General features: G+C 50.0%; 1 protein-coding gene across 7 annotated transcripts in view; it reads right to left on the bottom strand.

Annotated features, from left to right (window-relative positions):
• agpat4 (1-acylglycerol-3-phosphate O-acyltransferase 4 (lysophosphatidic acid acyltransferase, delta)) overlaps positions 1–17,569 on the bottom strand; it is a 221,678-nt gene that overhangs the window by 50,977 nt on the left and 153,132 nt on the right. For all 7 annotated transcript variants that reach the window (XM_038803483.1, XM_038803453.1, XM_038803474.1 and 4 more), the window contains one exon: positions 9,679–9,754. In XM_038803483.1, coding sequence (XP_038659411.1) covers positions 9,679–9,754 — 76 coding nt within the window. The remainder of the gene's footprint in view (positions 1–9,678; positions 9,755–17,569) is intronic.

Genomic DNA, 17,569 nt, shown 5'->3' on the forward strand with positions numbered 1-17,569 from the left:
TTGTGGATTCTTTGCCCAGTTCAGTTCGCAGACTGGGCAGCACCAATGCTCCCAGTGAAGCAGAGAAAAACGTCGGCCTATGCAGCGATATTAAAATGACAGTGAACAAGGCCTCCCGGTTGGACATGTACTCAAAGTTGCGCATGGAGGACCTTTATGCAAGGATGGCTTTCTCCAAGTTAGACATGAGCCACACATGGAGTTGGATGCGGCTTCCACAAAATATGACGATCAATATCCACAGGGTACTGTATGAATACACCAGGCTCCCAAACTCCCAGCGGTAATTATGAAGAGCATCCTTAAAGTGTACCCAAGGGTGGCAGTCTACTTGGATGCCATATTGATTACTAGAGCCACTGAGAAGGGACACCTAGATAATTTAGAGGAAGTCCTCCGCCATTTCTCAGAGGCAGACGTCCGCCTGAAAAGGAACAAGTATGTTTTCCAGGCGAGAGAGGTCATGGGCTGGATTCTCCGATTCTGAGGCTATGTCCCCACGCCGGTGTGGGAAGTTATGCCACAACAAATGCCGTAAATTGGCCATCAATCCTCCGTTTGGTTGGGGGCTGGCATATCGGCAGCATAGAGCACCCAGCTCTAGCTGCCAATACGGCCCGGAGAATTGCCTGGTCAGTGACCATGCATGCGCACGGCGGCGACCTGCAGCGAAGCCTGCCCACAAAATAGTACCTCCCCTTTGGCCAGCTAGCGTGCCCCGGACCAGCCCCCTACAGTGCCCCAGCCCCTGATATTCCTGCGGATCTGCCCTCCCCCGACTATGGTGGCGCTAGATGAGACCATGAGAAACCCATGCCGTCGGGAAGTCGGCCGATCGGGGCAGACCATCGGGGGGCATGCCTTAGGCAATGTCCTGAGGCCATTGATACGTCGTGCGGCATACTCTCCAGTGTGCTGCTTTGGAGGGGGCGAAGCATCTCGAAAGCAGCACCGCCCCGATTCAGTTGGGGACTTTGATACTCGAAACGATCGCCGAAAGCAATTTTGGAGTTGGCGACCGGAGATTCCAGCCCCATATATCTGGGGTATGGGGTATACAAGATCAGTTTACACCCGGTGGAAGAGAGGTTCAAGCTATCAAGCGGACTCCCATGCCAGTGAATACGATAGAGCCAAGGTTATTGCTAGGGCTCATGAATTATAAACTTCATTCCAAATCTGTCGACCATACTGGCATTGTTACATGGACTCTTAAAGAAATAGCAGAAATGGGCATGGAAGCCGCCACAAGAGGAGCCATTTGCCAAGGTAAAACGACATACAACTGTTGTCCCCCAAGCTACTAACATGTTTTCACCCTTCTAAACCACTCAATCACATGCCATGCCTTCCCATATGGCATCAGGTCGGTGTTGTTCCATCAGATGGACGACAGAACAGAGAGGCCGATAACCTAGGGTCGATGCAGAGCACAGGTGTGCTCAGATTGAAAAATCAGGACTGTCGTGATCTTCACGGTCAAAAGGTTCGATCAGTACGTCCATGGTCGACACTTCGCAGTCATCATGGACCACAAACTGTTACTCGCCCCCTTCACAAGTAGCCGGTAGCGTTGGCCAGGATCCAGCGATGGACATTATTGTTGGCAGCCTACGAATATACCTTCAAGTATCGTCTGGGCATGCAGATTATGCATGTGGATGCGGTGATTGCCAACATGCCAACTGGCCCCTCCAGTAGCAGCCCCCCGCCCCCTTCAGTAGCAGACAAAGTCATGCTGGCACTAGATTTTAGGGACCCGGCCCATGTCACAGCCTCATAAATTTGTGTGTGGATGCAAAAGGATCCTATGCTGGCAAGGTTGCACCCAGTCATCCTACACGGGGGTCTACAGAGGAAACTGCTTTAAGAGCTGCAGGTTTTCACAACCAAGTAACCGGAAGACTGGATTCTCCTGTGAGAAGCCCATGTACTAGTCCCGAGGCAAGGCAGGAAAGTCATCCTGCAGGACCTGTACAATGGACATCCAGGGGTATCCAAAATGAAAATGCTCACCAGGAGCTACATAAAGCGGCCAATGCTTGATGGTGATATCGAGACGTTGGTGCAGCTATGTACGGCGTGCGTGTAGGCCAGGTGTTCCATTCAGGGCTGGATTCGAAGACCAGGGTGGTCGCAATTCTGATCTCTAAAGGTGTGGCATTCGAGGCTGGGAGAATTGTGGCAGATAAGGGGGGGGGCAGGTATATAATGGTGAGTGGAAAGTAGGAGGGGGTTCGAGTGGTGTTTGTGAACGTTTATGCTCCGAATTGGGATGATGTGGAATTTGAGACGCATGCTAGGCAAAATCCCGGACTTAGAGTCACACCACCTGATCATGGGGGGAGATTTTAACACAATCATCGACCCAGAGCTAGACCGGTCGAAGTCCAGGACAGGGAAGTGACCAGCAGTGGATCAGGAACTGAAGGGTTTTATGTAGCAGATGGGGGGGGGGGGGGTTTGGAACCCTGGAAGTTCACGCGGCCGAGAGCGAAGGAGTTCTCTTTTTTTCTCCCACATTCATAAGGTTTATTCCCGCGTAGACTGCTTTGACTTAAGCAGGGCGTTAATCCCAAAGGTGGCGGAGACACAATACTCAACAATCACAGTCTCGGACCATGCCCCGCACTGGGTGGACCTGTGGCTTATTGAGGAGAGAGGGCAGCGCCCACTCTGGAGACTGGATGTGGGGCTGCTGGCGGACAAAGAGGTTTGCGGGCAGATTAGCAGGAACATCCAGAACGGGAGCGGAAGGGATGAGGCAATTTTTGGACCAGTTGAGGTTTCCAAAGGTGGAAGAGGACCTGGTGGAGGGGCTGGGGGCCCCGAATGCATTGGAGGAGATTGTCAAGGGCATAGAGGGCATGCAATCGGGTAAAGCCCCGGAGCCGGATGGTTACCAGGTAGAATTCTACAAGAAAGTTTTGGAAATATCCTGATGAGAACCTTCAATGAGGCTGGAGAGAAAGGCACCGTCCCCCCAACAATGTCACAGGCTTTGATCTCACTCATTCTTAAACAAGGGAAGGACCTGGAACATTGAGGGTCATACAGGCCGATTTTGCTTTTAAACGTGGATGCCTAATTGTGAGCTAAGATTCTGGCCACAAGAATTGAAGATCGTGTCCCGGGGTGATAGAGGAAGACCAGACTGGGTTTGTTAAAGGCAGACAACTCCATACCAATGTCCGGACACTTTTGAATATTATGATGCCCTCAGAGGGAGGGGAGGCGGAGGTGGTAGCGATGGACGCATAGAAAGCCTTTGACCGGGTGGAGTGGGAGTACCTGTAGGAAAATACTGGGGAGGTTCGGGTTTGGCGGGGGCTTTATTGGCTGGATGAACTTGCTGTACAAGGCGCCTGTAGCAAGTGTATGTACAAACCAGCTGAGGTCGGGATACTTCGAGTTTCACCGGGGAACGAGGCAGGGCTGTCCCCTCTCCCCGTTACTATTTGCCCGAGCTATAGAACCACTAGCTATGGCACTGAGAGCCTCGAGGAACTGGCAGGGACTGGTTCGGGGGTGGGGGGGTGGAACATCGGGTCTCGCTATATGCAGGTGATTTGCTCCTGTACATTTCGGACACTGCGGAGGGGATGGGGGAGGTTCTGCAGATCCTGAGGGATTTTGGTACTTTTTCAGGGTACAAACTGAACATGGGAAAGAGAGAGTTGTTTGTGATCCAGGCCAAGGGGCAGGAGGAGAGACTGAAGGAGCTGCCGCTCAGGGTGGTAGAGAAATGTTTTCGTTACCTGGGTTTACAGGTGGCCAGGAAATGGGATGCCCTGCACAGGCTCAACCTGACCTAGTTGGTGGGACATGCTCCTACCGTCACTGGCAGGGAGGGTTTAGACTGTGAAAATGACTGCCCTCCCCAGATTTTTGTTTGTCTTTCAGTGCCTCCCCATCTTCATCCCTAAGGCCTTTCTTAAGCGTGAGTAGGATCATTACAGGCTTTGTGCGGGCGAATAAGATCCCGTGAGTAAGGAGATCGCTGTTGGAGCGCAGTCGGTGTTGGAGCGCAGTCGGTGGGGGGGGAGGGGCTGGCGTCATATAACGGTACTAGTCTGGGGAGCTTTGATAACAGCTCCTTTTCCGTTCTCACCGACCCATTACTCCACAAGTCCGGTAGTGGTGGCGACACTGCGGATCTGGGGACAGTGGAGGAGGTACAAGAGGGTGGAGGGAGCGTCGGTCTGGACCCCGATATGCAACAACCACAGGTTTGTCTCGGGCAGGATGGATGGTGGGTTCCAGAGCTGACAGGGGGCAGGCATCAGAAGGATGGGAGATCTGTTCATAGACAGAAGCTTTCCCAGTTTGAAGGCGCTAGTGAACAAATTTAAAATGCCGCCAGGAAACGCCTTAAAGTATCTGCAAGTACGAGCCTTCCTGAAAAAACAGGTAGTGGCCTTTCTGACGCTGCTGCCACTGACGATAAAGGACAGGGCTATCCGGCACCTGGGTGGGGAAGGGGAGGGTGTCGGATATCTACCAGGAACTACAAAAGGGCAAGTGGGAGGAGGAGCTAGGTGAGGAGTTGGAAGCAGGTCTGTGGGCAGAGGTCCTGGGCAGGGTTAATTCATCCTCATCATGTGCCAGGCTCATTCCAATTCAATTTAAGGTGGTCCACAGGGCACACATGACAGCAGCGAGAATGAGCAAGTTTTTTGGGATAGAAGACAGTTGTATGAGGTGCAAGGGCAACCCTGAAAACCATGACCAAATGTTTTGGGCATGCCCAGAGCTTAGAGTTTTCTGGCAAGGCTTCGCGAGGGCAATGTCCAAGGTGCTTAACACATGAGTGGTGCAGAGTCCAGAGATAGCGATCTTTGGAGTGTTGGAAGACCTGGGAGTTCAGGGGGCGAAAGAGGCCGACGTCTTGGCCTTTGCCTCCCTAGAAGCCGGAGTCGGATTTTATTAATGTGGAGGGACTCGAAGCCCCCAAGTGTAGAGACTTGGGTTGCCGACATGGCTGGGTTTCTCAGCCTCGAGAAAATAAACTTTGCCTTAAGAGGGTCTACGCTAGGGTTCTCTCTGAGGTGGCAGCTGTTCGTCGACTTTCACGAGGAAAATTTAAATGTCAGGAGCAGCAACAATCCGTCGGGGGGGTGAGTGCTTCATGGGGATAGTGCGGGAAGACTGGGTCGCGTGGGGTAATGTCTATTTAATTGTTATTATATGTTCTCTTTTTGCACTATGTTAATGTTCACTCAAGTTTGTTTTGTTATTATGGTTACTACTGTTTTATTATGAAAAATTCTGCAAAACCTTAATAAAAATACTATTTTTTTTAAAAAGTTCCGGGGCCGGATGGCTACCCGGTGGATGATGTTCTCAGAGATATTGATCCCATTGTTGGTGAGGACATAAGAACATAAAAACTAGGAGCAGGAGTAGGCCATCTGGCCCCTCGAGTCTGCTCCGCCATTCAATTAGATCATGGCTGATCTTTTGTGGACTCAGCTCCACTTTCCGGCCTGAACACCATAACTCTTAATCCCTTTATTCTTCAAAAAACTATCTATCTTTACCTTAAAAACATGTAATGAAGGAGCCTCAACTGCTTCACTGGGCAAGGAATTCCATAGATTCACAACCCTTTGGGTGAAGAAGTTCCTCCTAAACTCAGTCCTAAATCTACTTCCCCTGATTTTGAGGCTATGTCCCCTAGTTCTGCTTTCACCCGCCAGTGGAAACAACCTGCCCGCATCTATCCTATCTCTTCCCTTCATAATTTTAAATGTTTCTATAAGATCCCCCCTCATCCTTCTAAATTCCAACGAGTACAGTCCCAGTCTACTCAACCTCTCCTCATAATCCAACCCCTTCAGCTCTTGGATTAACCTAGTGAATCTCCTCTGCACACCCTCCAGTGCCAGTACGTCCTTTCTCAAGTAAGGAGACCAAAACTGAACACAATACTCCAGGTGTGCCCTCACTAACACCTTATACAATTGCAACATAACCTCCCGTCTTAAACTCCATCCCTCTAGCAATGAAGGACAAAATTCCATTTGCCTTCTTAATCACCTGTTGCACTTGTAAACCAACCTTCTGTGACTCATGCACTAGCACACCCAAGTCTCTCTGCACAGCGGCATGCTTTAATATTTTATCGTTTAAATAATAATCCCGTTTGCTGTTATTCCTACCAAATGGATAACCTCACATTTGTCAACATTGTATTCCATCTGCCAGACCCTAGCCCATTCACTTAACCTATCCAAATCCCTCTGCAGACTTCCAGTATTCTCTGCACTTTTCGCTTTACCACTCATCTTAGTGTCATCTGCAAACTTGGACACATTGCCCTTGGTCCCCAACTCCAAATCATCTATGTAAATTGTGAACAATTGTGGGCCCAACACGAATCCCTGAGGGACACCACTAGCTACTGATTGCCAACCAGAGAAACACCCATTAATCCCCACTCTTTGCTTTCTATTAATTAACCAATCCTCTATCCATGCTACTACTTTACCCTTAATGCCATGCATCTTTATCTTATGCAGCAACCTTTTGTGTGGCACCTTGTCAAAGGCTTTCTGGAAATCCAGATATACCACATCCATCAGCTCCCCGTTATCTACTGCACTGGTAATGTCCTCAAAAAATTCCACTAAATTAGTTAGGCATGGCCTGCCCTTTATGAACCCATGCTGCGTCTGCCCAATGGGACAATTTCTATCCAGATGCCTCGCTATTTCTTCCTTGATGATAGATTCCAGCATCTTCCCTACTACCGAAGTTAAGCTCACTGGCCTATAATTTCCTGCTTTCTGCCTACCTCCTTTTTTAAACAGTGGTGTCACGTTTGCTAATTTCCAATCCACCGGGACCACCCCAGAGTCTAGTGAATTTCGGTAAATTATCACTAGTGCATCTGCAATTTCCCTAGCCATCTCTTTTAGCACTCTGGGATGCATTCCATCAGGGCCAGGAGACTTGTCTACCTTTAGCCCCATTAGCTTGCCCATCACTACCTCCTTAGTGATAACAATCCTCTCAAGGTCCTCACCTGTCATAGCCTCATTTCTATCAGTCGCTGGCATGTTATTTGTGTCTTCCACTGTGAAGACCGACCCAAAAAACCTGTTCAGTTCCTCAGCCATTTCCTCATTTCCCATTATTAAAACTCCCTTCTCATCCTCTAAAGGACCAATATTTACCTTGGCCACTCTTTTTTGTTTTATATATTTGTAAAAACTTGTACATTTAACGAGGCTTGAGAGAAGGGAAACCTCCCCCGACAATGTTGCAGGCCTCAATTTCACTTATTCTTAAAAGGGAGAAGGATCCTGAGCAGTGTGGGTGATATCGGCCGATCTCGCTTTTGAATGTGGATGCCAAGCTGTTGGCTAAGATATTGGCCACAAGGATAGAAGACTGCGTTCCGGGGGTGATAGGAAAAGACCAGATTTGATTAGTTAAGCACAGGAACTCAAGGCCAACGTTCGGAGGCTTTTAAATGTTATTATGATGCCCTCAGAAAGAGGAGAGGCAGAGGTGGTGGTAGCGATGGATGCGGAGAAGGCTTGTGATCGGATGGAGTGGGAGTACCTGTGGGAGGCGTTGGGAAGATTTGGGTTTGGTGAGAGCTTTATTGGCTGGGTGCGGTTACTCTACCAGTCACCTGTAGTGAGTGTGCGTACGAACCGGCTGAGGCCGGGGTATTTTAAATTACATCGAGGGACAAGGCAAGGGTGCCCCCTCTCCCTTTGCTCTAGTTATAGAGCCACTGGCCATGGCGTTAAGAGCTTCGAGGAACTGGCAGGGTCTGGGCGGGGGGTCTCTCTCTACGCGGTCAATTTGCTTTTGTACATTTCGGACCCGTTGGAGGGGATGGGGGAGGTTATGTGGATCTTGGAGGAATTTGGCAGTTTTTCAGGGTATAAATTGAACATGGGGAGGAGCGAGATGTTCGTGATTCAGGCTAGAGGGCAGGAGGAGAGACTGGGAGAGCTGCTGCTTAGAATGGTAGGGAAGAGCTTTCGCTATCTGTGAATCCAAGTGGCTCGGAAATGGGAGGCACTGCATAAGCTTAATCTATCCCGGTTGGTAGAGCAAACGGAAGGGGACTTTTAAGAGATGGGAAATGCTCCCGTTATCATTGGCGGGGAGGGTACAGACTGTGAAAATGACGGTCCTCCCTAGATTTCTGTTCGTCTTTCAGTGCCTCCCCATCTTCATCCCAAAGGTCTTTTTCAAGTGGGTGAACAAGATCATTTCAGGCTTCGTGTGGGCGAATAAAACCCCGGGGGTGAAGAAAATGTTGTTGGAGCATAGTCGGGGGGAGGGTGGGAAGTCTGCAACTACTACTGGGCGGCTAATATAGCCATGATTAGGAAGTGGGTAATGGGGAGGGGTCGGCATGGGAGCGGTTGGAGGCGGCGTCATGTAAAAGCACCAGTCTGGGAGCATTGGTAACGGTACCTCTGCCATTTTCGCGGGCCCGATACTCCACAAGGTCCGATGGTAGTGGCGGCACTGAGGATCTGGGGGCAATGGAGGAGGTATAAGAAGGTGGAGGGTGCGTCGGTCTGGACGCCGATTTGTAACAACCACAGGTTTGTACCGGGCAGGCTGGATGGCGTGTTCCAGAGCTGGCTGAGGGCAGGAATTAGAAGGATGGGGGACTGTTTATAGATGAGAGCTTTCCCAGCTTGAAGGCGCTGGAAGATAAATTTAAACTGCCGCCAGGGAATGGTTTTAGATGTTTGCAAGTGCAAGACTTCCTGAGGAAACGGGTGTTGGCCTTTCCGCTGCTGCCACTAATGGGTAATACAGGATAGGGTAGTTTCTGGTACCTGGGTGGGGGAGGGGAAGGTCTCGGATATCTACCAGGAGCTGTTGGAGGCGGAGGAAACCTCGGTGGAGGAGCTTAAGGCCAAGTGGGAGGACAGGCTAGGAGGAGAGTTAGAGGCGGGTCTGTGGGCGGACGCCCAAAGCAGGGTCAATTCCTCCTCATCACATGCCAGGCTTAGCCTAATACAATTTAAGGTGATCCACCGGGCACATATGACGGCGGCGAGGATGAACAGGTTTTCGGGATAGAAGATAGATGTGCGAGGTGCGCGGGAACCCCAGAAAACCATGTCAACATGTTTTGGGCATGCCCGAAGCTCAGAGGGTTTTGGCAGGGTTTGCGAAGGCAATGTCAAAGGTGCTAGAAACACGGGTGGTGCCGAGTCCAGAGATAGCGATCTTTGGAGTGTCAGAAGATGTGGGAGTTCAGGGAGTGAAAGAGGCCGACGTTCTGGCGTTTGCCTCCCTGGTAGCCAGGAGACGGATCCTTTTAATGTGGAGGGACTCAAAGCCCCCGAGGGTAGATACCTGGGTTAGTGACATGGCTGGATTTCTCAGTCTCCAGAAAATAAAGTTTGCCTTAAGAGGGTCAATGATTGGGGTTCTCTCGGAGGTGGCAGCCATTCGGCGACTTTCTCGGGGAAAATTAAAATGTCGGCAGAAGCAGCATTCTGAAGGGATGATAGGTGTTAAATGGTTGAGGTCTGTGGAGAGTGGGTCAGGTGGGGAAATGTTTACTTTACCATGTTAACGTTATTGTTTTTGTTATTGTTATAATTTTGCAAATACCTTAATAAAAATATATTTTTTTAAATGAATAATGAATCAATTAATATTTCTTTGCCGTTGAACTGATGAACTCACCTTTTCTTGGTATAGTTTATGAAGCCAGGCAGCACATCCTCTTTCATCTTCAGGTATCTCTTCCAAAGGGATTCGTCTGCAGATCAAAAAGCAAAGAAGTGTTAAAACATTTTAAACACATCAAAAATACTCATAATCCATATGGCATTACCATCGCTAAATAGCCCACTATCAACATCCTAGGGGTTACCACTGACCAGAAACTAGCCATATAAATACTGTAGCTGCCAGATCAGGTCCAAGGCTAGGAATCCTGAGCCGAGGAACTCACCTCCTGACCCCCCTCCCAAAACCTGTCCACAATCGACAAGGCAGATGTCAGAAGTGTAATGGAATACTCTCCACTTGCGTGAATGACTGCAGTTCCAACATCAATCAAGAAACTCAACACCATTCTGGACAAAGCAGCCTTGCTTGATTGCTATCCCTTTTATAAAAACCACTGATGAACAGTGGCACCGTGTGTAACATCTATGAGATGCATTGCAGGAACTCAACATGGTTCCTTGGGCAGCAACATCCGGACCCACAACCACTGCTATCTAGGACAAGAGCAGCAGGTACCTGGGGACTTCACCATCTGGAAGTTCCCCTGCAAGCCACTCACCATCCAGACTTGGAAAGATACCGCCATTCGTTCATGGTCGCTGGGTCAAAATCCTGTACCTCCCTCCCGAACAATACTGAGGGTATACCTACACCTCAGGGACTGCGGCAGTTGAAGGCAGCTGACGACCACTTTCTCAAAGACAACTAGGGAAGGGCAATAATCGCTGGTCTAGCCAGCGATGCCCTCATCTTTTCAACGAATATGAAAAAAAAAGGCGGCATGGATAGAAGATTAGTTAAAGGGTAGAAAACAGAGTCAACAATTGTTTTTCAGACAGTGATATTTCCCAGGAATTGATATGAGGTTCACTGTTCTTTTTAATATACATGTTAATAACTTGGATTTGGGTGTACAGGACATAATTGCAGATGACAGACCTTGGGAGATGTAAGAAACAACAAGAAGGATTGTAACATACTTCAGGAGGTCATGATTAGACTGGTAAAATGGGAAGACATGTAGCGGATGAAATTTAGCACAGTGAAATGCAAATAATACATTTTGGCAGGAAGAGGGTAGAGATGCAAATTATATAAATGGGATCATTTTAAATTTAAAAAAAGAATGGCGAGTTACAGGCTCAGATTGCCATGTGAAAATATGATGTTGCGGCTATAACAGAGACCTGGTTCAAAAAAAGGGCAGAAGTGGGGATTAAATAATCCTGGATACAAGGTGCAAAAGAGGACAAGAAGAAAAGGATGAGTGTGGCATTATGAAGTTGAACACCGCTATGCCAGAGGGAGAGGATGTTTCAGAAGGGTCAAGGGCAAAAATGTAAACTAGCTCGAGGTAAGAGACAAAAAGGTGCAAATCAATCCTCAGTGTAGTGTATAGATCACCAATTAGTGAGAAAATCGAAGAGAAACAAATTTGCAAGGAAATTAAAGGGAGATGCCAGAATTGTAGACTAGTTATAATGGGAGGTGGGACTTATTTGGATATATGCTGGGATAGGAGCAGTGTAAAAGGCAGAGAGGGGCAAGAGTTCCATGAGATGTTTAGGAAAACCTTCTACAGAACTGTTTCCAGTCACCAAGAAGTGATGCATAGTTAGACCTGGTTCTTTGGAATGAGTTGGGCCAAGTGGATCAAGTGTCAGCAGGAGAACATTTAGGGGACAGGAACATAGCATAATGTTTAGTTTGGCAATGAAAAAGGGTAAGGGGCAAACCAGAACAGAATAATTAACTGGAGAAAAGTGAACGTCAAAAAAAAAAGACAGCATCTCCAAACTTATCAATAGATGCATTGAGTATGAAAGTGAGGAGGTTATGGTAAACCTTTAGAAATCATTGGTTAGGCCCAGCTGAAATACGATGGCCAATTATGAGCAACCACATGAAGAATTCAAGAACTTAGGTGAGACTGCCAAAGAGATTCACTAGAGAGTGATACCAGAGATATGGGGCGCGATTCTCCGCTGCCCACGACGGGTCGGAGAATAGCGGGAGGGCGTCCCCGACATTTTTCACGCCCTCCCGCTATTCTCCCCCCCCCCCCCCACGGCCGCCCCACAACACGAATCGCTGCTCGCCGTTTTTTAACGGCGAACAGCGATTCCCCCCAGGCCGATGGGCCGAGTGCCCAGGCCTTTACGACCGTTTTTACAGCAGCAAACACACCTGCTTGCTGCCGTCGTAAAAACGGCCGCAACATTCCCGTTCTAGGCATCCAGGGCCCCGATTGGCACGGCAGTGCGTCTGTAACAGACGCTCTCTTTCTCCCTCCGCCGCCCCGCAGGATCAGTCCGCGGGGCGACCGCGGGAGATGACGGCCCCGCACATGCGCGGGTTGGAGCTGTCCAACCCGCGCATGCGCGGCTGACGTCATCGTGCGCGTCAGCCGCCGTGACGCTTGCCGCGCGAACTTAACGACGGTCGCTAAGTCCGCGATGCCGTGCTTCACGGGGCCCCGCTGCTAGCCCCGCCCGGGGGGGGAGAATCGGGTCCCGGGAGAGGGCCCGGAGGCTGCCGTGAAACACGGGCAGTTTCACGGCAGCCTTTACGATTCGCCGTATTTGCGGAGAATCGCGCCCATGGGGGTTTCAGTTATGTGCAGAGCTAGGATTGTTGTCCTTACAGCAGAGGTGGCGAAGTTTGATAGAAGTGTTCAAAATCATTGAGGATTTTGACAGTGAATAAGGAGGGACTGTTTCCAGAGGCAGAAGGGCCTGTAACCAGAGGGCACAGAGTTATGGTGATTGGCAAAAGAAGCAACTTTTCCTTTTTTTAAAAATAAACATTTATTGAGGTATTTTTGGTATTGTAACAACAAAATAAACAATGGACATGAAACTATAAACATAGTGCAAAAGCCATCTCCCTTCCTTATAGATCCCACCTTTATTAACCCCCACTCTGGCTAAGCTAACCACCCCACCCCCCCCCCCACCCCTTCTGCTGACGATTAATTTTCCGCGAAGTAGTCGACGAACGGTTGCCACCTCCAGGCGTACCCTAACAATGACCCTCTCAAGTCGAATTTGATTTTCTCCAAACAGAGAAAGCTAGCCATGTCCGATAGCCAGGTCTCCGACTTCAGGGGCTTTGAGTCCCTCCAAGCTAATAGTATCCGTCTCCGGGATACCAGGGAAGCAAAGGCCAGAACGTCTGCCTCTTTCTCCTCCTGGATTCCCGGGTTTTCTGACACCCTGAAAATCGCCACCCTCGTTTTTAACACCACCCTTGTTTTTAACACCATGGACATGACATCTGCAAACCCCTGCCAAAATCCCCTAAGCTTCGGACATGTGGACATGGTTCGCTGGTCCTCCCGCACATTTTACACACCTGTCTTCCACCCCAAAGAATCTGCTCATCCGGGCCACTGTCATGTGGGCCCGGTGAACGACCTTGATTGTATCAGGCTGAGCCTGGCACATGTTGCGGACGCGTTGACTCTACTCAACACGTCCGCCCATAGACCATCCTCTATCTCTCCTCCCAGCTCCTCCTCCCACTTGCGCTTCAGCTCCTCGGTTGGTGTCTCCTCTGACCCCATAAGTTTCTTGTAAATGTCAGAGACGCTCCCTTCTCCTACCCACCCTCTGGAAACTACCCTGTCCTGAATCCCCCTTAGCGGTTGGAGCGGGAAGGTTGACATCTGTTTAGGTAGGAAGTCCCGCATCTGCAGATACCCGAATTTGTTTCCCCTCGCCAACCTAAACTTCTCCTCCAGCGCCCTCATACTCGGAAAGCTCCCTCTATCAACATATCCCCCATCCTCTCAATCCCTGCTGTCCACCATATCCGGAACCCCCCATCCATACTTTCCAGGGCAAACCGGTGATTATTATAGATTGGGGACCAGACCAATGCTCCCTCTGATCCCACATGTCCCTCCACTGCCCCCAGACTCTCAGGGCCACCGGCACCACCACGGGGCTGGTGGGGTACCGTGCCGATGGGAGTACCGTGCCAGCGGGAACAGCAGAGATGCAGTTACCAACGCCCCCAGACTGGTGTCCTTGCATGAAGCCGCCTCCATTCGCACCCATGATGCCCCTCCCCCACCACCTACTACCTGATCATGGCTATATTCGTGGCCCAGTAATAGTTACTAAAATTTGACACCGCCAGCCCGCCCTCTCCCCGACTCCGCTCAAGCATTACCTTCCTTACTCGCAGGGTCTTGCCCGCCCAAACAAAGTCAGTGATCACTTTGTTGACCCGTTTAAAAAAGGACCACAGAATAAAGATGGGGAGACACTGAAATACAAACAGGAATCTCGGGAGGACCGTAATCTTTACCGTCTGCACCCTCCCAGCTAGTGACAACGGAAGCGCGTCTCATCTCCAAAAATCGTCATTCATTTGGTCTACTAGTCGGGCCAGATTTAATTTGTGCAGCCGGTCCCATTCCCGTGCCACTTGAATGCCTAGGTACCTAAAGCTTCCCCCTAATCTAAACGGCAGCTCCCCCAACCGCCTGGACCGCAAACATCTCACATTTTCTCCATATTTAGCTTATACCCTGAAAACTGGTATCCTCTAGAACACTCATGATTTCTTCCATCCCCTCTTATTGGGTCCGATACATAGACTCATACAGAAGCAGGTCGTCTGCATAGAGCGAGAGTCTGTGCTCCACTCTTACACCGCCCCCCCCCCCCCCCCCCCCCCCCCCCCCTCCCAGGCAGACCAGCCCCTTGAGGCTCTCAGAGCAATTGCCAACGGCTCTATAGCTAGCGCGAACAACAGTGGAGAGAGGGGGCATCCCTGTCTCTTTCCCCGGTGCAGTCTAAAATGGTCCGGTGTTGTCCTATTCGTCCGTATGCGTGCCACAGGAGCCTGATACAGCAACCTGACCCAGTCAATAAAGCCCCGCCCAAATCCGAACCGCCCCAGTACCTCCTACAGATAATCCCATTCTACCTGATCAGAAGCCTTTTCTGCATCCATTGTGATCACTACCTCCACCTCCCTATCTTCCGGGGGCATCATGATCACATTTAACAACCTTCTTACATTGGCCACCAACTGCCTACCCTTAACAAACCCCATCTGGTCCTCCCCAATAACATCCGGAACACAATCCTCAATCCTGGAGGACAAAATTTTGGCCAGCAATTTAGCATCCACATTCAACAGGGATATCGGCCTGTAGGACCCAGAGAGCTCTGGGTTCTTGTCCTGCTTCAGAATCAGCAAAATCGTGGCCTGTGACATAGTCGGGGGCAGCACCCCTCTTTCCCTTGCCTCGCCTCATTGAACATCCTCATCAACACCGGCCCCAATCTCCCAGAGAACCTTTTATAAAACTCCACTGGGTACCCGTCTGGCCCCGGGGCTGTACCCGCCTGCATGGCCTTCAGACCCTCAATAATCTCTTCCAACCCGATCGGGACCCCCAGGCCTTCTACCAATTCCCCAAGAAGCGCCTCATCCCCTCCGGCCCCGTAGGGGGTTCCGACCTGTACAGCCTACTGTAGAAACCCCGAAATGCATTATTCACCCCTGCTGAATCTCCCACCAGGTTCCCATCTCCATCCTTTACTTTCCCTACCTCCCTGGCTGCCTCCCTCTTTCTAAGCTACTGTGCAAGCATTCTGCTGGTCTTCTCTCCATGCTCATAGATCGCCCCCCCCTTTCTCAGCTGCTCCACCTCCCTCCCTGTGGTTAACAAGCCAAACCCTGCCTGTTGCCTCCGCCGTTCCCTTAAAAGCCCTGCCTCTGGCGTCTCCGCATACCTCCTATCGATCTGTCGTATCTCCTTTACCAGTCGGTCCGTCTCTTCCCTGTCCACCTTCTCCCTATGGGCCCGTATCGAGATCAGCTCCCCTCTGACCACCGCCTTCAGTGCTTGCCAGACCACCACTGCTGAAATTTCCCGTGTCGTTGACCTGCAGGTAGTTCTCGATACATTTCCTCAGCCGCTCGCACACCCCTTCGTCTGCCAAAAGTCCCACATCTAACCCCGCCCCCCTTCCCCGATCAGCTCCATGAACACTTTTAGTTGCTTTGCCATTGCTGGCACCCTGCCCGTTTTTCGAGCTTGACCGGTCCAAGTTAGGGTCAATAGCGGTGTTGACATCCCTTCCCATGACCAACCTGTGCGAGTCCAGGTCCGGTATTTTCCCCACTATCCTCTTTATAAACTCCACATCATCCCAATTTGCACATACACATTTACTAATACCACCTGCACCCCCTCCAGTTTCCCACTGGCCATAATGTACCGACCTCTCACATCCAAGATTATTCTATCTGCCTCAAATACCACCCGCTTCTTGATCAGGATTGCGATCCCTCTAGTCTTGGAGTCTAGTCCCGAGTGAAAGACCTGACTGGCCCAGCCATTCCTCAATCTAATCTGGGCAGTTACTCTAAGGTGTGTCTCCTGCAACATTACCACGTCTGCCTTCAGTCCCCTAAGATGCACGAACATACATGACCTCTTGACCGGCCCATCTAACCCTCAAACATTCCAGGTGATCAGCCTAGTTGGGGGGCTCACCTTCGCTGATCAGCCATCCCCTTTTTTGGGTCCGCCTCCAGCCCAAGCTCTGGGCCTCCACCGGTCCGCCCCCAGGCAGCCTCCAACCCAACCTCCCCTCAGTCCCTTAGCCCAAGTCCCTCCCTCGTCAGCAGAACATTTACCCCCCCCCCCCTCATAACAACACCCTGTAACCCATCCCCTTTAATAAATCAAACATATGCACACCCCCCACTGTGCTTCCATGAGCTAGCCCGCCCAGCTAGCTTGGTGGCCCCCATCCCTGGTGCCGGATAGTCTCCCACCTATTGTCCCTTCCCCCCCCCCCCCCCACCCCCGCTCATACAAACATACTCCATCATCAAACAATCCCCACACAACTGCCTGACAGAAAAACACCAAGATCTAAACAAGCACACCGCCATCCCCCTACAGTGCTAGTGAAAATCTTAACTCACTCAGCTCTACCGCTGGTCCAACACCAATATAAAAGGCATTACAAACAGCTTCCACAAAACGAAAAATGAGAATTTTTCTTTTTTTTTTAAAAAAAAAGAACAGAAAAACTAAACAATCAAAAACTTTGCAGTAAAGTTCAAAAGTTCTCAGTCCACCACCAGTCCTTTTCCTTTCGCGAAGTCTAGCACATGCTCAGACGACTCAAAATAAAAGTGCTGTTCCTCGTGCGTGACCCAGAGATGGGCCGGATACAACAGTCTAATTAAACTAATGTGGCAGGGGGATGGGAACCAGATTAGGAAGTTAGAGGTCAGTAAAGAAGCAGCAACTAAAGCCAGTATGGTACGAGACAATAAACTCAATTTGACTAAGGGGAAGAGTAGACAGGGAAGAGATGATGAACGAAAAGGTGGTCTGAGGTGCATTTGTTTTAATGAGAGAAGTGTAGCAGGTAAGGCAGATGAACTTAGGGCTTGGATCAGTACCTGGGAATATGATGTTATTGGTATTACTGAGACTTGGTTGAGGGAAGGGCAGGACTGGCAACTGAATATCCCAGGGTATAGATGCTTCAGGAGGGATAGAGAGGGAGGTAGAAGGGATGGAGGAGTTGCATTACTCGTCAGAGATGATATCACAGCTGTGATTACGGAGGGCACGATGGAGGATTCGAGCACTGAGGCAATATGTGTGGAGCTGAGAAATAGGAAGGGTGCAGTAACATTGTTGGGACTTTACTACAGGCCTCCCAAAAGCGAGCATGAAGTAGAGGTACAAATATGCAGACAGGTTATAGAAAAATGTAGGAGCAATAGGGTGGTTGTGATGGGAGATTTTAACTTCCCCAACATTGAATGGGATTCGTGTAGTGTTGGAGGCGTAGAT

This window comes from Scyliorhinus canicula, chromosome 1 (genome assembly GCF_902713615.1).
Source record: "Scyliorhinus canicula chromosome 1, sScyCan1.1, whole genome shotgun sequence".
Taxonomy (NCBI): Eukaryota; Metazoa; Chordata; class Chondrichthyes; order Carcharhiniformes; family Scyliorhinidae; genus Scyliorhinus; species Scyliorhinus canicula.